Source organism: Urtica dioica, chromosome 9 (genome assembly GCF_054948205.1).
Source record: "Urtica dioica subsp. dioica isolate 48M chromosome 9, U.dioica_male_clone48M_v1_H2, whole genome shotgun sequence".
In the NCBI taxonomy this organism is placed as follows: domain Eukaryota; kingdom Viridiplantae; phylum Streptophyta; class Magnoliopsida; order Rosales; family Urticaceae; genus Urtica; species Urtica dioica.
The window spans coordinates 18,679,389-18,693,680 of record NC_142764.1 but is presented as its reverse complement, the minus strand read 5'-3'; the positions used below and the strand labels follow the sequence as shown (position 1 = coordinate 18,693,680).

The window sequence follows — 14,292 nt, the reverse complement described above, 5'->3', positions numbered from 1 at the left end:
TGGTAGATATCTTTATGACTATGACCATCATGGTGTTTATATATTTTTCAACTCCGACCTACAATAACAATACAAACTTTTATCAGATATTTCTTGCGGGTGTTTCAACCTCCATATCATATTATAATCTTAGCTTGGACATTATACAGTCCCTGGACTAAAAACGTCTAGAGAGTAGCCAAGAAGTCCTTTAACCTCGATATAAATGCCATCATGAATTATTTTATTTCATTCATCTCTCTTATATTTGGGAATCAAAGGGCTTCACTTTTAACTCTTCCTTAACGAGTCAATGCAATGCAATCGAGCAATGTGACTTAGGTCAAAGAGGCGAGGTGGCTTCTTTAGGACACACACTTGTTTCAAAGAACCTCGTAGCCTCTAGCCGAGTTCGGGTTGATCTGGGTTAGTCAATATCATGATTATAGGCATATTAAATACGCTTATGATAATGGGAAAGTCCTCTAACACCCACTCTAATAGTTACCCCCAAGCGTCGGGTCGAGCATGTCGATACTTCATACTCGCGTCACGGCTTTATGTACCATGGCTTTGATTGTCTCACTAGTGGTTAGGACCTTTTAAAGAAGCGCCGTTATTTTTGGCAGGAAATAGATCCGTACACTTATCATGTGCACTCGAGTGTTTTAGTGTAAAATGATGCCATTTCCCAAATTTCAGAATTTTTTTTTTAGGATCTTTCTCGTTTCTAGATAGACAGAAATGACACGCCTAGCGCAGTTTTCGTGTGCTTATTTTATTTTGGTATCGCTTAAACGTATCCATTGTTAGCAATATTATATTAATATTGACAGAAAATACAAGACAATTTGCATGGAAGGAAAATTAAACGAAAATAAAAATTACAAATAAAACCGGCTAAACCTTAGAACTGAAAAAACGAATCGGAGAAGATGAAAGAAACAGTCGAGGCCCGTTGGACGGTTTCATTGAAGCTTTTTATCGTCCTCTCACGGATGCTGGAATACGTGAGCGAAAGTCTCCCAGGATATGAGACCGATCGAGACAATTCCCGAAACCCGAACCCGGCCCAGCTCGGCTCGCGGCGGCGCGTGTGTGTGTGCGCGTGAGGGGTTAAGGGTTAACCCACACACACTCTCCTCTCTTGCACTTGGATATCCACTAATTAATTAAAGAGGATAGTATTTAAACACTACCACAACACACATCCTCAACCAATGTGGGACTCTTGGTACACTTCCACAACACAACATAAATGTGTTTCTTTAGCCTACTTTGAGCATCAATTTCTAATTCATCCTAGGTCCGATTTTGGCAAACAAATATTCAATTTTATACCCCTCGTTACGAGAAATCCGTATCACTTGGAATTATTCAATTTCGATGAGTGGACCCCACTCAAATTGTTGCCACAAATCAGCCATACACATGTAAATAAATATTCTTTATTTACTTAATTTCCAACATCCATTAGTATTTGTGAAATATATCTATTTTTGAAGATACCTCATTTGAAATTTTCATAAACATTTTTTTTTTCGCTTCTTTCGTCTCCAGGCCTTGACTAACGTGTATACGAATTCCCTAAGCTAATATTCATAGTATTTCAGTAGGTTTTCTTTGCCTTTTCATCTTTACTTCAATCGTAAGATGCCAGGTGTTACAGGACCCTAAGTTGCACGATTCTGGGTCGCTCTCTAAGCCTTTTTTCTCTAGCAAAAATGAGTTGTTGGCACTACTACGCTATGGACCTTTAGGAACGAAAAGAAATTGACGTGACTAATTGCGTTTATTTCAAACATTTATAAAAATATTCAAAAATTTCCCAAAATTTTGGACCCCTCTATTTTCAATTTTTGTTCCTAAACTAAACAAATCACAAACTTAGTCGACTCTCTGATTAGTTTGTCAAACCATGGGTGCTTTTACATGGGGGTTCTGATTGAGAATACCTTCAAAATATTTGTACGTATAGTAACCCATGTTAGGCCTCCGGTACGAGCCACGACGTGCATGACCGGTGACGTGGCAAAGGCGGGAGTCGAGTCTACTAGTTACTACTTAAGAGATTGTAATCTTTTTGTTTAGTTTTATCGAGTTTATTGTGAGAGTTGTAGTTTGTTCAATTAGAGAGAACGAGTCCTCTCGAAAGGCTCATGTTTGTTCGTTCCCTTGTAATCTCGATTACCCATTCAATAAAGACTTCCATTCATTTCCATTCCCAAATACACACATTTGTTCTCTTACAATACAAGCACCTATATTCTATATGATATACCCAAGCAGAGCTTGATGCTGAGATTGAACTGTTACAGGTGGGAATTAGTTGCGGGTTTTCCGGCGATCGACGATCTTGACGAGTCCGGCGACCGATGGCGTATCATGTTTGTATCAGAGCGAGTTACGATCCGTAATGGCAGCAACAAAGAACAACACGACGCAGATTGAAGCCGCCAAAGGAGAAATTGAATCGATCCGTACGCAAATCAAAGATGCGGTTCAAATCATCGCGGTGGTGCAAGTGACTCAGCAAGAGATGAGAAGCTCGGTCACGGCAAGATTCGATGAGATCCAGCACGATTCGAACGAAAAATTTGCTCAACTCACGAGGATGGTGGAGCGGGTTCTGCAGACCGCGCAGACCAGTCCGCCGAAGAAGGAGGTTGGCGACCGAGTCGCGTTGGAGCGTCCAGGGGTGCGAGCGAAGGCGGCAGCGGTCGGAGATGGAGTGGATCTGCAGAATCGCACGACCTCGTCGAGCGTGAACCCGGAATCCGGCGCGATTCTTAGATTTAGATCTAAGAATCGCGAGGAGGATGATGAAGAAATGCGCGATGGAGGTGTGTAGGCGAATGACATGCGCGCGGCGGCCAGAGGAGATGTAAGGTTTGGAGACACGACGGCTGGAGCATATCTACATTTTGGAGTTGTTGAGCCGACGACTAGAGAGGTTTGGCGCGATGATCGAGGTCACCGGGCTCACATCCAAGGTATTCCAGGACCGGGTAAGGGTCAATCACGCCAGAATGAGCGTCCACGGGCGGAGAACCAGTGGAGACGAGCGACGAGCGATGGTCACGGACCCGTTGGACCATGGCCACGCGATGAAAGAGCCGAGGATTACCGATTTGAAGAGGAATTACCTCCGGCGATGCACCAACGCTTTGGGACGGACTACGGAAGATATGGCGATCCGCCACCACGACCGAGAGGTGAGTTTCGGACTCGACGCGTTGAATTACCAATTTTTGATGGAACGAACCCCGATGTTTGGGTTTCCAAAGTCGAGCGTTATTTCGACTACTATGTTCTCGCTAAGGAAGAGAAGATCGAACACACCGTGTGGCGTTCGAAGGGGATGTGTACAATTGGTACCGTTGGAAGAACAAGATGCGAAGACTCGGCTCGTGGGAAGATATGAAGCTCCGGCTTCTACGCCATTTCCGAACGGGTTTTGGAGGATCGTTACACGAGCAATAGAGTGCACTTGTGCAAGAGACGAGTGTAGCCGAATACACTCGACGGTTCATGGAATTGTCGGAGCCCTTGGACCCGATGCCCGACACGTTCGCAATAGGTAAGTACTTAGAAGGGCTCAAGGACGACATCAAACTCGAGTTACGTTGCTTCAAGCCTACGAGTTTGGGACGAGCGATTGAGTTAGCTCAACTACTCGACAACACGAACCGAGCCGGGGGATACCGCTCCCACGGACAAAGGAGTCAATCACGACCGCCGTGGAATGCACGACCGATCGTACTGGCGACCGAGGGAGTGAAAGCTAATGGCACGGGAAACGGAGGAATACAAAGCCTCCGTGGTGGTAATGAAACGTGACGGTTGACACAAGCCGAGGTATAAAAGAAACGAGAGAAGGGACTTTGCTACCGATGTGACGAGAAATGGAATCCGGACCATAGGTGTAAATGCAAAGAGTTTAGTGTTCTTTTGGTTGGGGAGATCGATGATGATAGCGACACAAAATTTCACGATGCCGAGGAAGAGATTGCTCCAACTCTAGAGGTGGTTGAAATCGAGCGCGTGGAAGTTTCCTTGAATTCGGTGATGGGCTTTACAAGTCCCCGAACCTTTAAAATGAGAGCTATCATCAACGGGGAAGAAGTAGTGTGCCTCTTAGATCCCGGGGCTACCCACAATTTTGTGTCCTAAGAGGTGATGAATCTTTTCAAGCTTCCAGCAACGAAGACGATGCCTTATGGGATCGCTTTGGGGTCCGGTGAACCCGTCCAAAGTCAAGGCATATGTCAAGGAGTTCATGTGATACTACAAGGATAGAACATCGTGAAAAGTTTTCTTCCGCTTCCGTTAGGAAGCACCGATCTCATCTTGGGAATCCAATGGTTGGAAACACTTGGATTCGTCAACACGGATTGGAAAACTCAAGTCACGAAGTTCATGGTGGGGAAAGAGCGAGTTACGTTGAAAGGCGACCCCTCGTTCGGCCGGTCGCTCGTGTCTTTGAAGTGCATGATGAAAACGATTTGGAAGGAAGGATCCGGGTTTTTGATAGAGCTCAACCACTTGTCAAACTCTCTAGAGGCAAACAAGGAGACTGAGACACCGGCCATGTTGAAAGAGTTCCAAGACATGTTTGAAATGTCAAAGACTTTACCACCCGGGCGCAATCATGAGCATTCAATCGTGCTCCACGAGGGAAGCGCTCTGATGAGCGGAAGACCGGCCGTACCGCTACCCACACGAGCAAAAGGATGAGATGGTCCGACTCGTGTCGAAAATGCTCGCCGCTGGGGTGATTCGAGTGAGCAAAAGTCTGTTCCCAAGTCCGGTCCTTTTGGTGAAGAAGAATGACGGCTCGTGGAGATTTTGCATTGACTACTGCGCACTCAACAAAATCATGGTGCCGCACAAGTATCCGATACCGGTTATCGACGAGCTTTTGGATGAGCTCCACGGCGCCAAGGTATTCTCGAAGTTAGACCTCAAGTTCGGATACCACCAAATTTGGATGAAGGAAGAAGACGTAGCGAAGACCGCGTTTTGAACCCATGACGGGCACTACGAGTTCCTAGTGATGGCTTTCAGCCTCACCAACGCCCCGACAACATTTCAATCCCTCATGAACGACCTCTTCGACAAGAGTTATCTCTATAACTAATACCTTTAAAGAAGAGTACCATGAAAGACTCATTAAAGAACCATCACTATACTGGATCATATACTGGACAGCACCCCTAGCATTACCTTGCGTTGATATCTTGTTCTAGAGTTAATGATGTTATTCATGAATGTAATGTCATTGAATGTAAGGGTTTGTTTAGGGAAAGGTGAATGTTGTCCGTAGGGTTCTCATAGAAGTTCTGTTCAATGAAGAGTTATCGGAATGAGCCCATTATTCAGGCACCCATGAACCACAATGAGAAACCTCGATCCCGAAGAGTGTGAGTGTCATACCCAATTTGAGGAAATTCATTTTGGTCTTCTTCGACGATATTTTGGTGTATAGTCCGAGCTCGGAGACGCACCGAGAGCACTTGGCCACCGTGCTACGAGTGTTACGCGAGAACATGCTCTACGCGAATCGCATAAAGTGGAATTTGAGAAAGACCGAGTCACGTATCTCGGTCACATCGATACCGGCGAAGGGGTCGAGGCCGACCCGGAGAAGATTCGAGCCATGGTGGAATAGCCGAAACCGCGAATCGTGAAAGACTTGAGGGGATTACTTGGTCTCACCGGCTATTACCGGAAGTTCGTAGAAGGGTACGCTCGAATCGTATGGTCACTTATCGACCAATTGAAGAAAAACTCGTTTCGGTGGACGGACGAGGTGGATTCGGCATTTGAAGCCCTTAAGACGGCCATGAGGCGGGTTCCGATCCTCGCTCTTCCCGACTTCTCGCAAGACTTCATGGTCGATGCGGACGCGACTGGCTTCGGGTTAGGGGCGGTTCTACTCTAACACGACCGTCTCATCGCGTTCTTTAGCCAAACTCTCGGTGTTCAAACTCGATTTAAGTCCATTTACAAGAAAGAGTTGATGGCCATAGTGTTCGCCGTGACGAAGTGGCGACTGTACCTCCTCGGCCAAAAATTCATCGTTCGCACTGATCAACAAAGACTCAAGTTTCTACTCGAACAATATGTTGTCGGAGCCGAATACCAAAATTGGGTACGGAATTTGATGGGATTCACCTTCGACGTGAGATATCGCACCGGAGCTAGCAATCGAGTGGCCGATGCCCTTTCAAGGGTTTCGGGTGGAGTCGAATTACAACCCTTAAAGGTTTTGGTGTGGACTCATTGGGAGAACTTGAAGAAGGAATTAGACACAAATGAGTTCCTATGCCGCCTCAAGCAAGCTGTGGCGGCCGGAGAAGAGATTCCGAGCGGGTTCACCGTGGAAGAAGATTTGGTTCACTACAAGGGGAGGCTCGTGCTTTCAAAAAGGTCGAAGTTAATCACCGAGGTTATGAATGACTTCCATTGCTCACCTTTGGAGGTCATGTGGACGAAACGAAGACTTACCAACAGATTTCGGCAGAGCTTTATTGGACCGGAATGAAAAACGACATCGCCGAGTTTGTTCGACAATGTGCCGTATGTCAACAAAACAAGACAATGGAGATGTCGTCGGCGGGGTTGCTTCAACCACTACCGATCCCCGGAGACGTGTGGGATGTGGTGTCAATGGATTTCATTGAAGGTCTTCCGAGGTCCAGGGGCTTCGACTCGATTCTAGTTGTGGTGGACCGGCTTAGTAAATATGCTCATTTTGTCGGGTTGAAGCACATGTTCTCGGCAACAACGGTGGCAGAGATTTTTGTTCGGGAAGTGATTCGCTTACACGGTCTTCCACGTGAGATTGTGTCGGATCGGGATCGCATCTTCATGAGCCATTTTTGGTCGGAAATTTTCCGACTCCAAGGCGTGGCGTTGAAGCGGAGTACCCCGTACCACCCTCAAACCGATGGCCAAACGGAAGTGGTCAAATCGGTATTTGGAGACGTATCTTCGGTGCTTTGTGTCCGGGCAACGCCGTACTTGGGCCCGTTGGCTTTCGTGGGCCGAGTATTCGTATAACACCGCATCTCATTCGGCGATCAAGTGTACCCCGTTCCGAGCCCTTTATGGTCGAGACCCTCCACCGGTCCTTCAATACATCCGGAGTTCGGCCGTGGTGGACCGAGAACTCGTCGACCGCGATTACATCGTCGATGATCTCAAGATGCACCTATTCCAGGCTCGCCAAACGATGAAGACACAAGTGGATCGGCACCGTCGGGATGAGTCCTTTGTGATCGGGGACAAGGTGTACTTGAAGATTCGACCGTATCGGCAACGGTCGTTGGCTTATCGACGTTACGAGAAGCTCGCAGCTCGCTTCTATGGGCCGTTTGAGGTTGTCGACAAAGTCGGTGTGGTCTCCTATCGCCTCGACCTTCCGAATACCACGTCGATCCACCGGTTTTTCATGTATCGCAGCTCCGTCGCGTCATCGGACCGGCGCAGCAAGCGGACGCACTTCCGGCCGAGCTCACCGACGAGTTAGAGTTGATCGTGGAACCGGAGAAGCTTCTCGGAATTCGGCCGAAAGCCGTGGGCCAAGCGGGCGAGATTCAAGTATTGATCAAGTGGCGTGGACTTGAAGAATTCGAGGCCTCGTGAGAGGATTTCAATGTCATCCATGAGCAATTTCCCGAATTTCACCTTGAGGACAAGGTGGAAGTTTGGCGGGGCGGTATTGTTAGGCCTCCGGTACGAGCAACGTACCGGAGGCGCGCGTGACTGTTGCGAATTTTCTCGCACACGCAAGTGCACGTGGTCGCAATAGTAATAAATCGTAAGAACGAGTCGATCCCACGAGGACTAGCTAAATTGAAGATTCAAGATTCACAAGTTTGAATGAGAACCCAAAAATAATGATAGAAGGTTTGCCACAAAATTATCTAACAAGTAAATAAAATAAATAACAAAACTAAAGAACGGTTTTACGATTATGAAGACGGAAGACTATAATTTCACGAGTTCAATCTACGGTTCGGATTCACGGAAATTACGCACGATTATTGTTGTTCATATATTACTACTCGTATTCACTCTAATCGTATCACTAAATCTCTCTCGAGCATCTAGCAACCTAAACCCAATGCCGGAGTTTTATCTATCGATCTCAACTCCTAAAAAGCACGGCAATCATTCACAACAAGAGTACACACACGAGTCTAAAACAGCCTAGCTATCTCTAGCCTAGGAATGTATTTTAGTAATCCAAAACAAAAGCACAACAACCTAATCTTTCTCAAGCATTAGAATTGAACATAAAACATGGATAAGATAGCTAATTTCATACAAGGCATTAAGCATGGATTTGAACTAAGCAACATGACAAGAACAACAACAATAAAATCAATCTAGCATTAGGAATCCATAACCGTCAAGAACTCGCTACACCATAGCCCTATGGAGGCTTAGTTCATGGTGATACGAAGAACAAAGCAAACATAAACCAAGAACAATGAAACCAACATAATCTTTATAAATAAATGGAGTTCAAGAGAAAGAGATAGAGGAAGAGGATAAAACTATGGTGGTGGTGGCTGGACGAATTCCGGTGAGATGGCACTCCGATTTCCTTCTTCTCCAAAGCAAAACCAAGAGAAACTCTAAGGAAAAAAATGAAGAGCAAAGAAAAGCTCTCTCTCACATGAGATGAGATGAGATCTCCCAAGCCTTGCATACCTTAATCTCATTGTATTTGTGTTTTTAAGGCTGAATGAGGTTATTTTCGGAGCCATATGGACCTTTCATTTTGATCCAATGACCAAAATCCGCTCATAAACGCAACATTGGAAAATGCTGATTTTGGGACCGCGCGGCGCGCAGTCCATTTTTTCGGCTTCGCGCGGTCCGCGCGTACCACTCTGGAGGCGAAAACGGCAAAAATTTCGTCCGCGTGGCGCGCGCTTTTTTCCGCGCGCCGCACGATTTTTGCTCGCTGCACACCGTTTTTGAAACGGTCGTAACTCCTAGCTCCGACGTCCGATTTCTGTAAATAAACATGCGTTGGAAAGCTAAGAGAGAGATCTATCAAGTTATGGAAGTGAATCATCCAAAATCATCATTTAAAAATTCCAAAATCCTGCAGAAGAGAACGTCGTTCCTTGTTTCGCTCCAAGTTGTCCAAATGTGTATGAATCTCCTTGAAATTGTTCAGAATCGTCACATGATGCGCTAATAATCTCCTCAAGACCCAATTGACCTCTTAAACCTGAAAATCACTCATAAACACATAAAAACTATCAAAAACACTTGAGGACTCGTTAGTTTTTAGTCTGGGAAATATGAGTTTTACACGTAATAAACGCACCAATCAGTGACCGGTGACGTGGCCAAGGCGGGAGTCGAGTCTTCTAGTTACTACTTAAGAGATTGTAATCTTTTTTTTTAGTTTTATCGAGTTTATTGTGAGAGTTGTAATTTGTTCAATTGGAGAGAATGAGTCCTTTCGAAAGGCACGTGTTTGTTCGTTCCCTTGTAATCTCGATTACCCATTCAATAAAGACTTCCATTCATTTCCATTCCCAAATACACACATTTGTTCTCTTACAATACAAACACCTATATTCTATATGATATACCTAAGCAGAGCTTGAGGCTGAGATTGAACTGTTACAGGTGGGAATTAGTTGCAGGTTTTTCGGCGATCGACGATCTTGACGAGTCCGGCGACCGAGGGCGTATCAACCCATCATGTGGAAATGAAATTCTTTATAGTCTTCTGAACTCCTCCATAAAGCTTTTTCAAATTTCAAAGAATTTATGGGATTGGCTGAAGGGGATGTTCCCTTTAGAGTTAATTTGATTTTCTCTTTATTTTTATTTTATTTTTTTAACCCTTGGTCCCCTCTGAATATGATAGGGACGGGAAAGATGCAAGTGTATGATGGTAAAATAATAGTTCACTTTCAAATTGAAAAACAATTACATTATTCTAAATATTTTGGTAAAAAGAATACGGTGAGAAGTATTAGGAAGTTTCATAAAGTATATGTGATATTTAGTGTAAATAAATATATGTGTTAGAAATAGAAATGAAATCTTAATAAATATATGTGCTATTTTACTTAAATACTTTTAAACACGTAATTTCCATATTACAATTTTTCAATCCTTCACTTCTAGGTTGTGTTTGGTAGGGGTTTAATTTGGTTGGATTAGTCGGTTTTTTCATGTTCTACCAATCTGAACTGGTACAACTAATTTTTTAATTTTAAAACTCAAATCAACCCGATTAAAAGGTAAAATCAAACCAAACCAACCCGAAAATAATCGGGTTGGTTTTTTCGGATTATAATTCTCGACAAATAACTTTATAATTCGAATGAAAATCATATACATATATTATATCTAGAACGTTTTATCAAATAAAATTAAAATTTTACTTATCTTTAAAAAAATTACGTATTAAAATAAAAATTACGCATATTTTTAATTACCAAGTTTTCATGTAGTCGTAAATAATAAAAGTATAATACTGAGTATTTTTTATTTAATTATAATATTATTAAAAAAAATATTATTTTTTAACAGTAGTACATATAAAATATTTGCAATCTTACAAAAATTAAATAATTAACTCTATCGGGTTGGTTTGGTTCAACTCAATCTCACGACTATAAAAAATCAAACCAACCTGAAACAATTGCGGTTTGGGTTGGTTACAACCCAAATTTCATCGGATTTTAATTGGACGGTTTAAAAAATAGTGCGGTTTGGTTTGGATGATCAGGTTGTTCGGTTTGGCGGTTTTGATGAACACCCCTAGTGTTTGTTATGATGGATTATAGGAGGGATGTAAATAGATAAAGAGATTATAAGGGATGAATTTATTATATCAAGTTTGGTAAAGAAGGGGGAAGGAAAAAAAGAGGAGGACGGATGGATGGATTCATATTATTGGGATCACCAAAAAATTATCCCTCCACATTTGACGGATTGTACAATATACAAAGTAATTTTTATTCAAATTACAATAATATCCTCTTAGTTAGTGGTAATTTTGTAAAATTGTTGATTAATATATGTAAAGTGGCTCTTTCTCTTCCAAACCCTCCGTTTCTCTTCATTCTCACACGGTAATGGTAAAGGCTCTCCACCATTGATAACAAATATTCAAAAGTAAGCTTTTTTATTTATTTTTATTTTATTTTAACATTCTTTAATATAAGAGGATGATGTATGTTAAAACTCTAATATTTGCATTAACTATATAAAAAAATTTAGCTATTTCGTTTACCTGTTTTATCTATATAAGTGATTGTAGGATTGTGCATTTTATACTACATTTTTTTATTTCAAACGATTAAGGAAGTTAACATTAATTTGGTATGAACTAAAATAAATTAGAGGTCTCATATAATATAAGGATATTCAAGTAATTTGCACAAATATTGGTGAATGGGTGGCTAATTTGTTAACATTAATTTGTTTCATGTGAATGGGTGGCTATTTTACACAAATATTCGTGAGTTCTTTCCTTATGATGTTCACGATACCTCAGTAGCTCGATACATAGCTAGGTAGCGGTGCGAATTTAAGGAGTAACAATAGAAAAAGTAACTGCTATGTATATTTTTGACACAAATAAGACAAGTACATGTACTCGATTTCAAGAGTCCACGAAATTTTGTAAAAATAACTACTGACTATATTTTTGAAAATAATGACACTTAACACGATTAAGTCAATTGAATAATTGATTTCAAAATTTAAACGCATATAACTACCCAAAATATTCAAATAAAAATATAAAATACACAAAAGACAATTCTGAAAAGCCCAAAACGTCTATGAGATGCCACATCACTTTAATCGCTATTTACTTTAAATTTACAAATGGTTGACTATTTAACATATCTCTTAGTTTTAGCGAGTTAGTTTTAAATTTGTAAAATTTTAGTAGACTTTTGTACCATTTGCCGGAATGTTAGTAAAATGAACCCATTCATGACAGAATCACTTTTGTTCGGAATGGTAATCCCAAACTGCAGTTAAAAACAGTTCTTAGCATGTTAACAAGCGCATTACCAAGTTTTCACCTATAAAGCTACACTACATCCCGGGATGAAATCTTATTGTCATTGTTGAAAAGTAAGAGTATGACTGGCTAGACTGCTCTACCAAAACACTCCATGATTAAAGATACCTATATATGAAAAAAAAATATAACAAGAAGCCAAGCCTATCTGATACTCTCAGATGCCATGGATTCGAGAGGAAGGTCTCAGCCAGTCTCGGGAGACTCGGAATCTCTTCCGCTCTTGACATCGTCGCCAAGACCCGGATTCATAAGTCCACTTCTATACAGCAAATCCAGCTTGTGAAAATACGGACAAGTTTTCTCGCTCGACCGCTTCTTCCCATTTTCCGTCAACCTTCTAAAGTACTTGTTCATGTTTTCCCATTTCTCTTTGCACTTCTTCGCGGACCGTGCGAATCCCCTGGAAGCCATTCCCGCAGAAATCTCGTCCCATATCGACCGTTTCGAGCCAATCCCACAAAACTTATGCTCCAGAGCCGCTCGGAGAGTTATCAGCGCCTGAACTTCGGCTTCGGGCCATCTTCTGTTTCCCAGGCCGTAGGTTTGGGCTTCGGCCTCGACCCAATTCTCGTCACTCGGGACTTGAATCTCATCGCCTGTCAAGTTCTTGAGAAACGAGACTAGGGCTAGGCTCCGAGAAGTCTCTTGGGCTCTTAAAGCCTCGTCCTTTTTTAGCCTCTCTGTCTCAGTCTCTCTCCACGCTTCCTCTCTCCTTATCCTCTCCTTCTCGATTTTCTCTACCGTCTCTATCAACTCGCTGTGCAGTCTCTCTTGCTTCTCGATCACTTTCTTCACCATCTTCTCGAGGAAACGACCCACGCTCCTCGACTTCCTCTTCCTCTTCCGCTTCATGGGTTCTTCTTCTTCTTCTGAGTTTGCCGAGTCGGAGGACAAGCTGAGGTCAGAGAAGAATCTGCAGCGAGCGATTCAGATTTGTTAAAATTCAATCCTCACACTTCAAAAAAAGCCTTTTGACTATCACAATACCACGACTTGTTAAATTTGCCTAACGCTATCAAGCTTGCCAAGAACTGAAACGGAGTAACAAGTTATGCAATGCACAGAAATGAATACTTGTTTGTTTATCATTTGCATGTATTTTTCAGAGTCACCTTCACCTTTAAATATACTATGTAATTCGCTTATCCTACAAGTTGAACATACAAAGCCAAACGAAGAATCACGGTCTTGAATTATGATAGACAAGACAAAACCAAAAAGTGAGGTTTTATTTATTTATTTATTCACGAGAATCTCGAAAATCAAACAAATATCAACAATACTCAAAGCAGTTTACAGAATACAGAGCAATTATAAAATTTTAAAGTCAAAGTAGAAGATTCAAAAAATCATTTCTTCTTCTCTTGAATAAACAAAGTAAAACTACACACCTAGACTCGCTCTCTGCGCCGTTTGCTTCCCAACCTTCGACGAACGAGCCGGCCTCGATTCGATTTCCATCCGCCGCAGGTGACCTAGCGCTGCAGCGAATCGGTCGAAGTTTGTGCGGCGGCGATGAGAGGCGGCGATTGGGAGCCTCCGGCGGAGGAATTAAGTCCGCATAGACCAGGTCTGTGGGCTCTGGAAAAGGGGTTAGGGTTTCGGCGAATTCGACGGAGCTCAGAATTTGCCGGTCGCCGGTGAGACTTGTGATGTCCATTCCTGTAAAAATCGAAAAGGTGTGGTGGTAAAAAGATTAAATTTTAAAATGTAAAATGAAAAGTTTTTTTTTTTTTTTTTTTTTTTTTTTTTTTGTATTATTAATAATTAATAAAAGGGGAAATTCATAACCGAGAGGTGAGAGGGAGTGACTGAGAAGACCGAAGGTTTGAGGAAAGGGAAAACAGTCTGGTGAAAAATAAATGTGGGTGGTAAAATTGGGTTTATATTTGGAAAAATGGTATGAAATAGTCGATTTAAACTATGACTTTTGCAAAACAGCCATAATTTCATTAGGTATAGCAAAATAGCCAATTGATAGTACTACGACTTTATATTTTTATATACGTCTGAACAAAATAAGGGAAAATGGGTTGTAATCTTTTTATATTTGTCTGAATAAAATAAAATAAGAGATAATTTGTCGTTATTCATTTAGTCTTGACAGATTTGATACCAAATCGATCACGAACCGGGTTGATTTTGTGACACATTAGTCACGAACTAGTTGCAGTTCATGACCGATTTGTATTAAATATGTCAATATTTAAGTTTCGGTTGATTTTTGA

At 42.2% G+C, this 14,292-nt stretch overlaps 1 protein-coding gene across 1 annotated transcript; it reads right to left on the bottom strand.

Moving 5' to 3' along the window:
• Window positions 1-12,086: 12,086 nt before the first annotated feature.
• LOC149385484 (Homeodomain-like superfamily protein) lies at window positions 12,087-13,915 on the bottom strand. The gene is made up of 2 exons (XM_089626643.1): window positions 13,456-13,915; window positions 12,087-12,977 (listed from the first exon to the last, which is right to left on the bottom strand). Exons 1-2 carry the CDS (start codon window positions 13,722-13,724, stop codon window positions 12,248-12,250), a joined length of 999 nt encoding a protein of 332 aa, XP_089482769.1. The 5' UTR covers window positions 13,725-13,915; the 3' UTR covers window positions 12,087-12,247.
• Window positions 13,916-14,292: the final 377 nt, after the last annotated feature.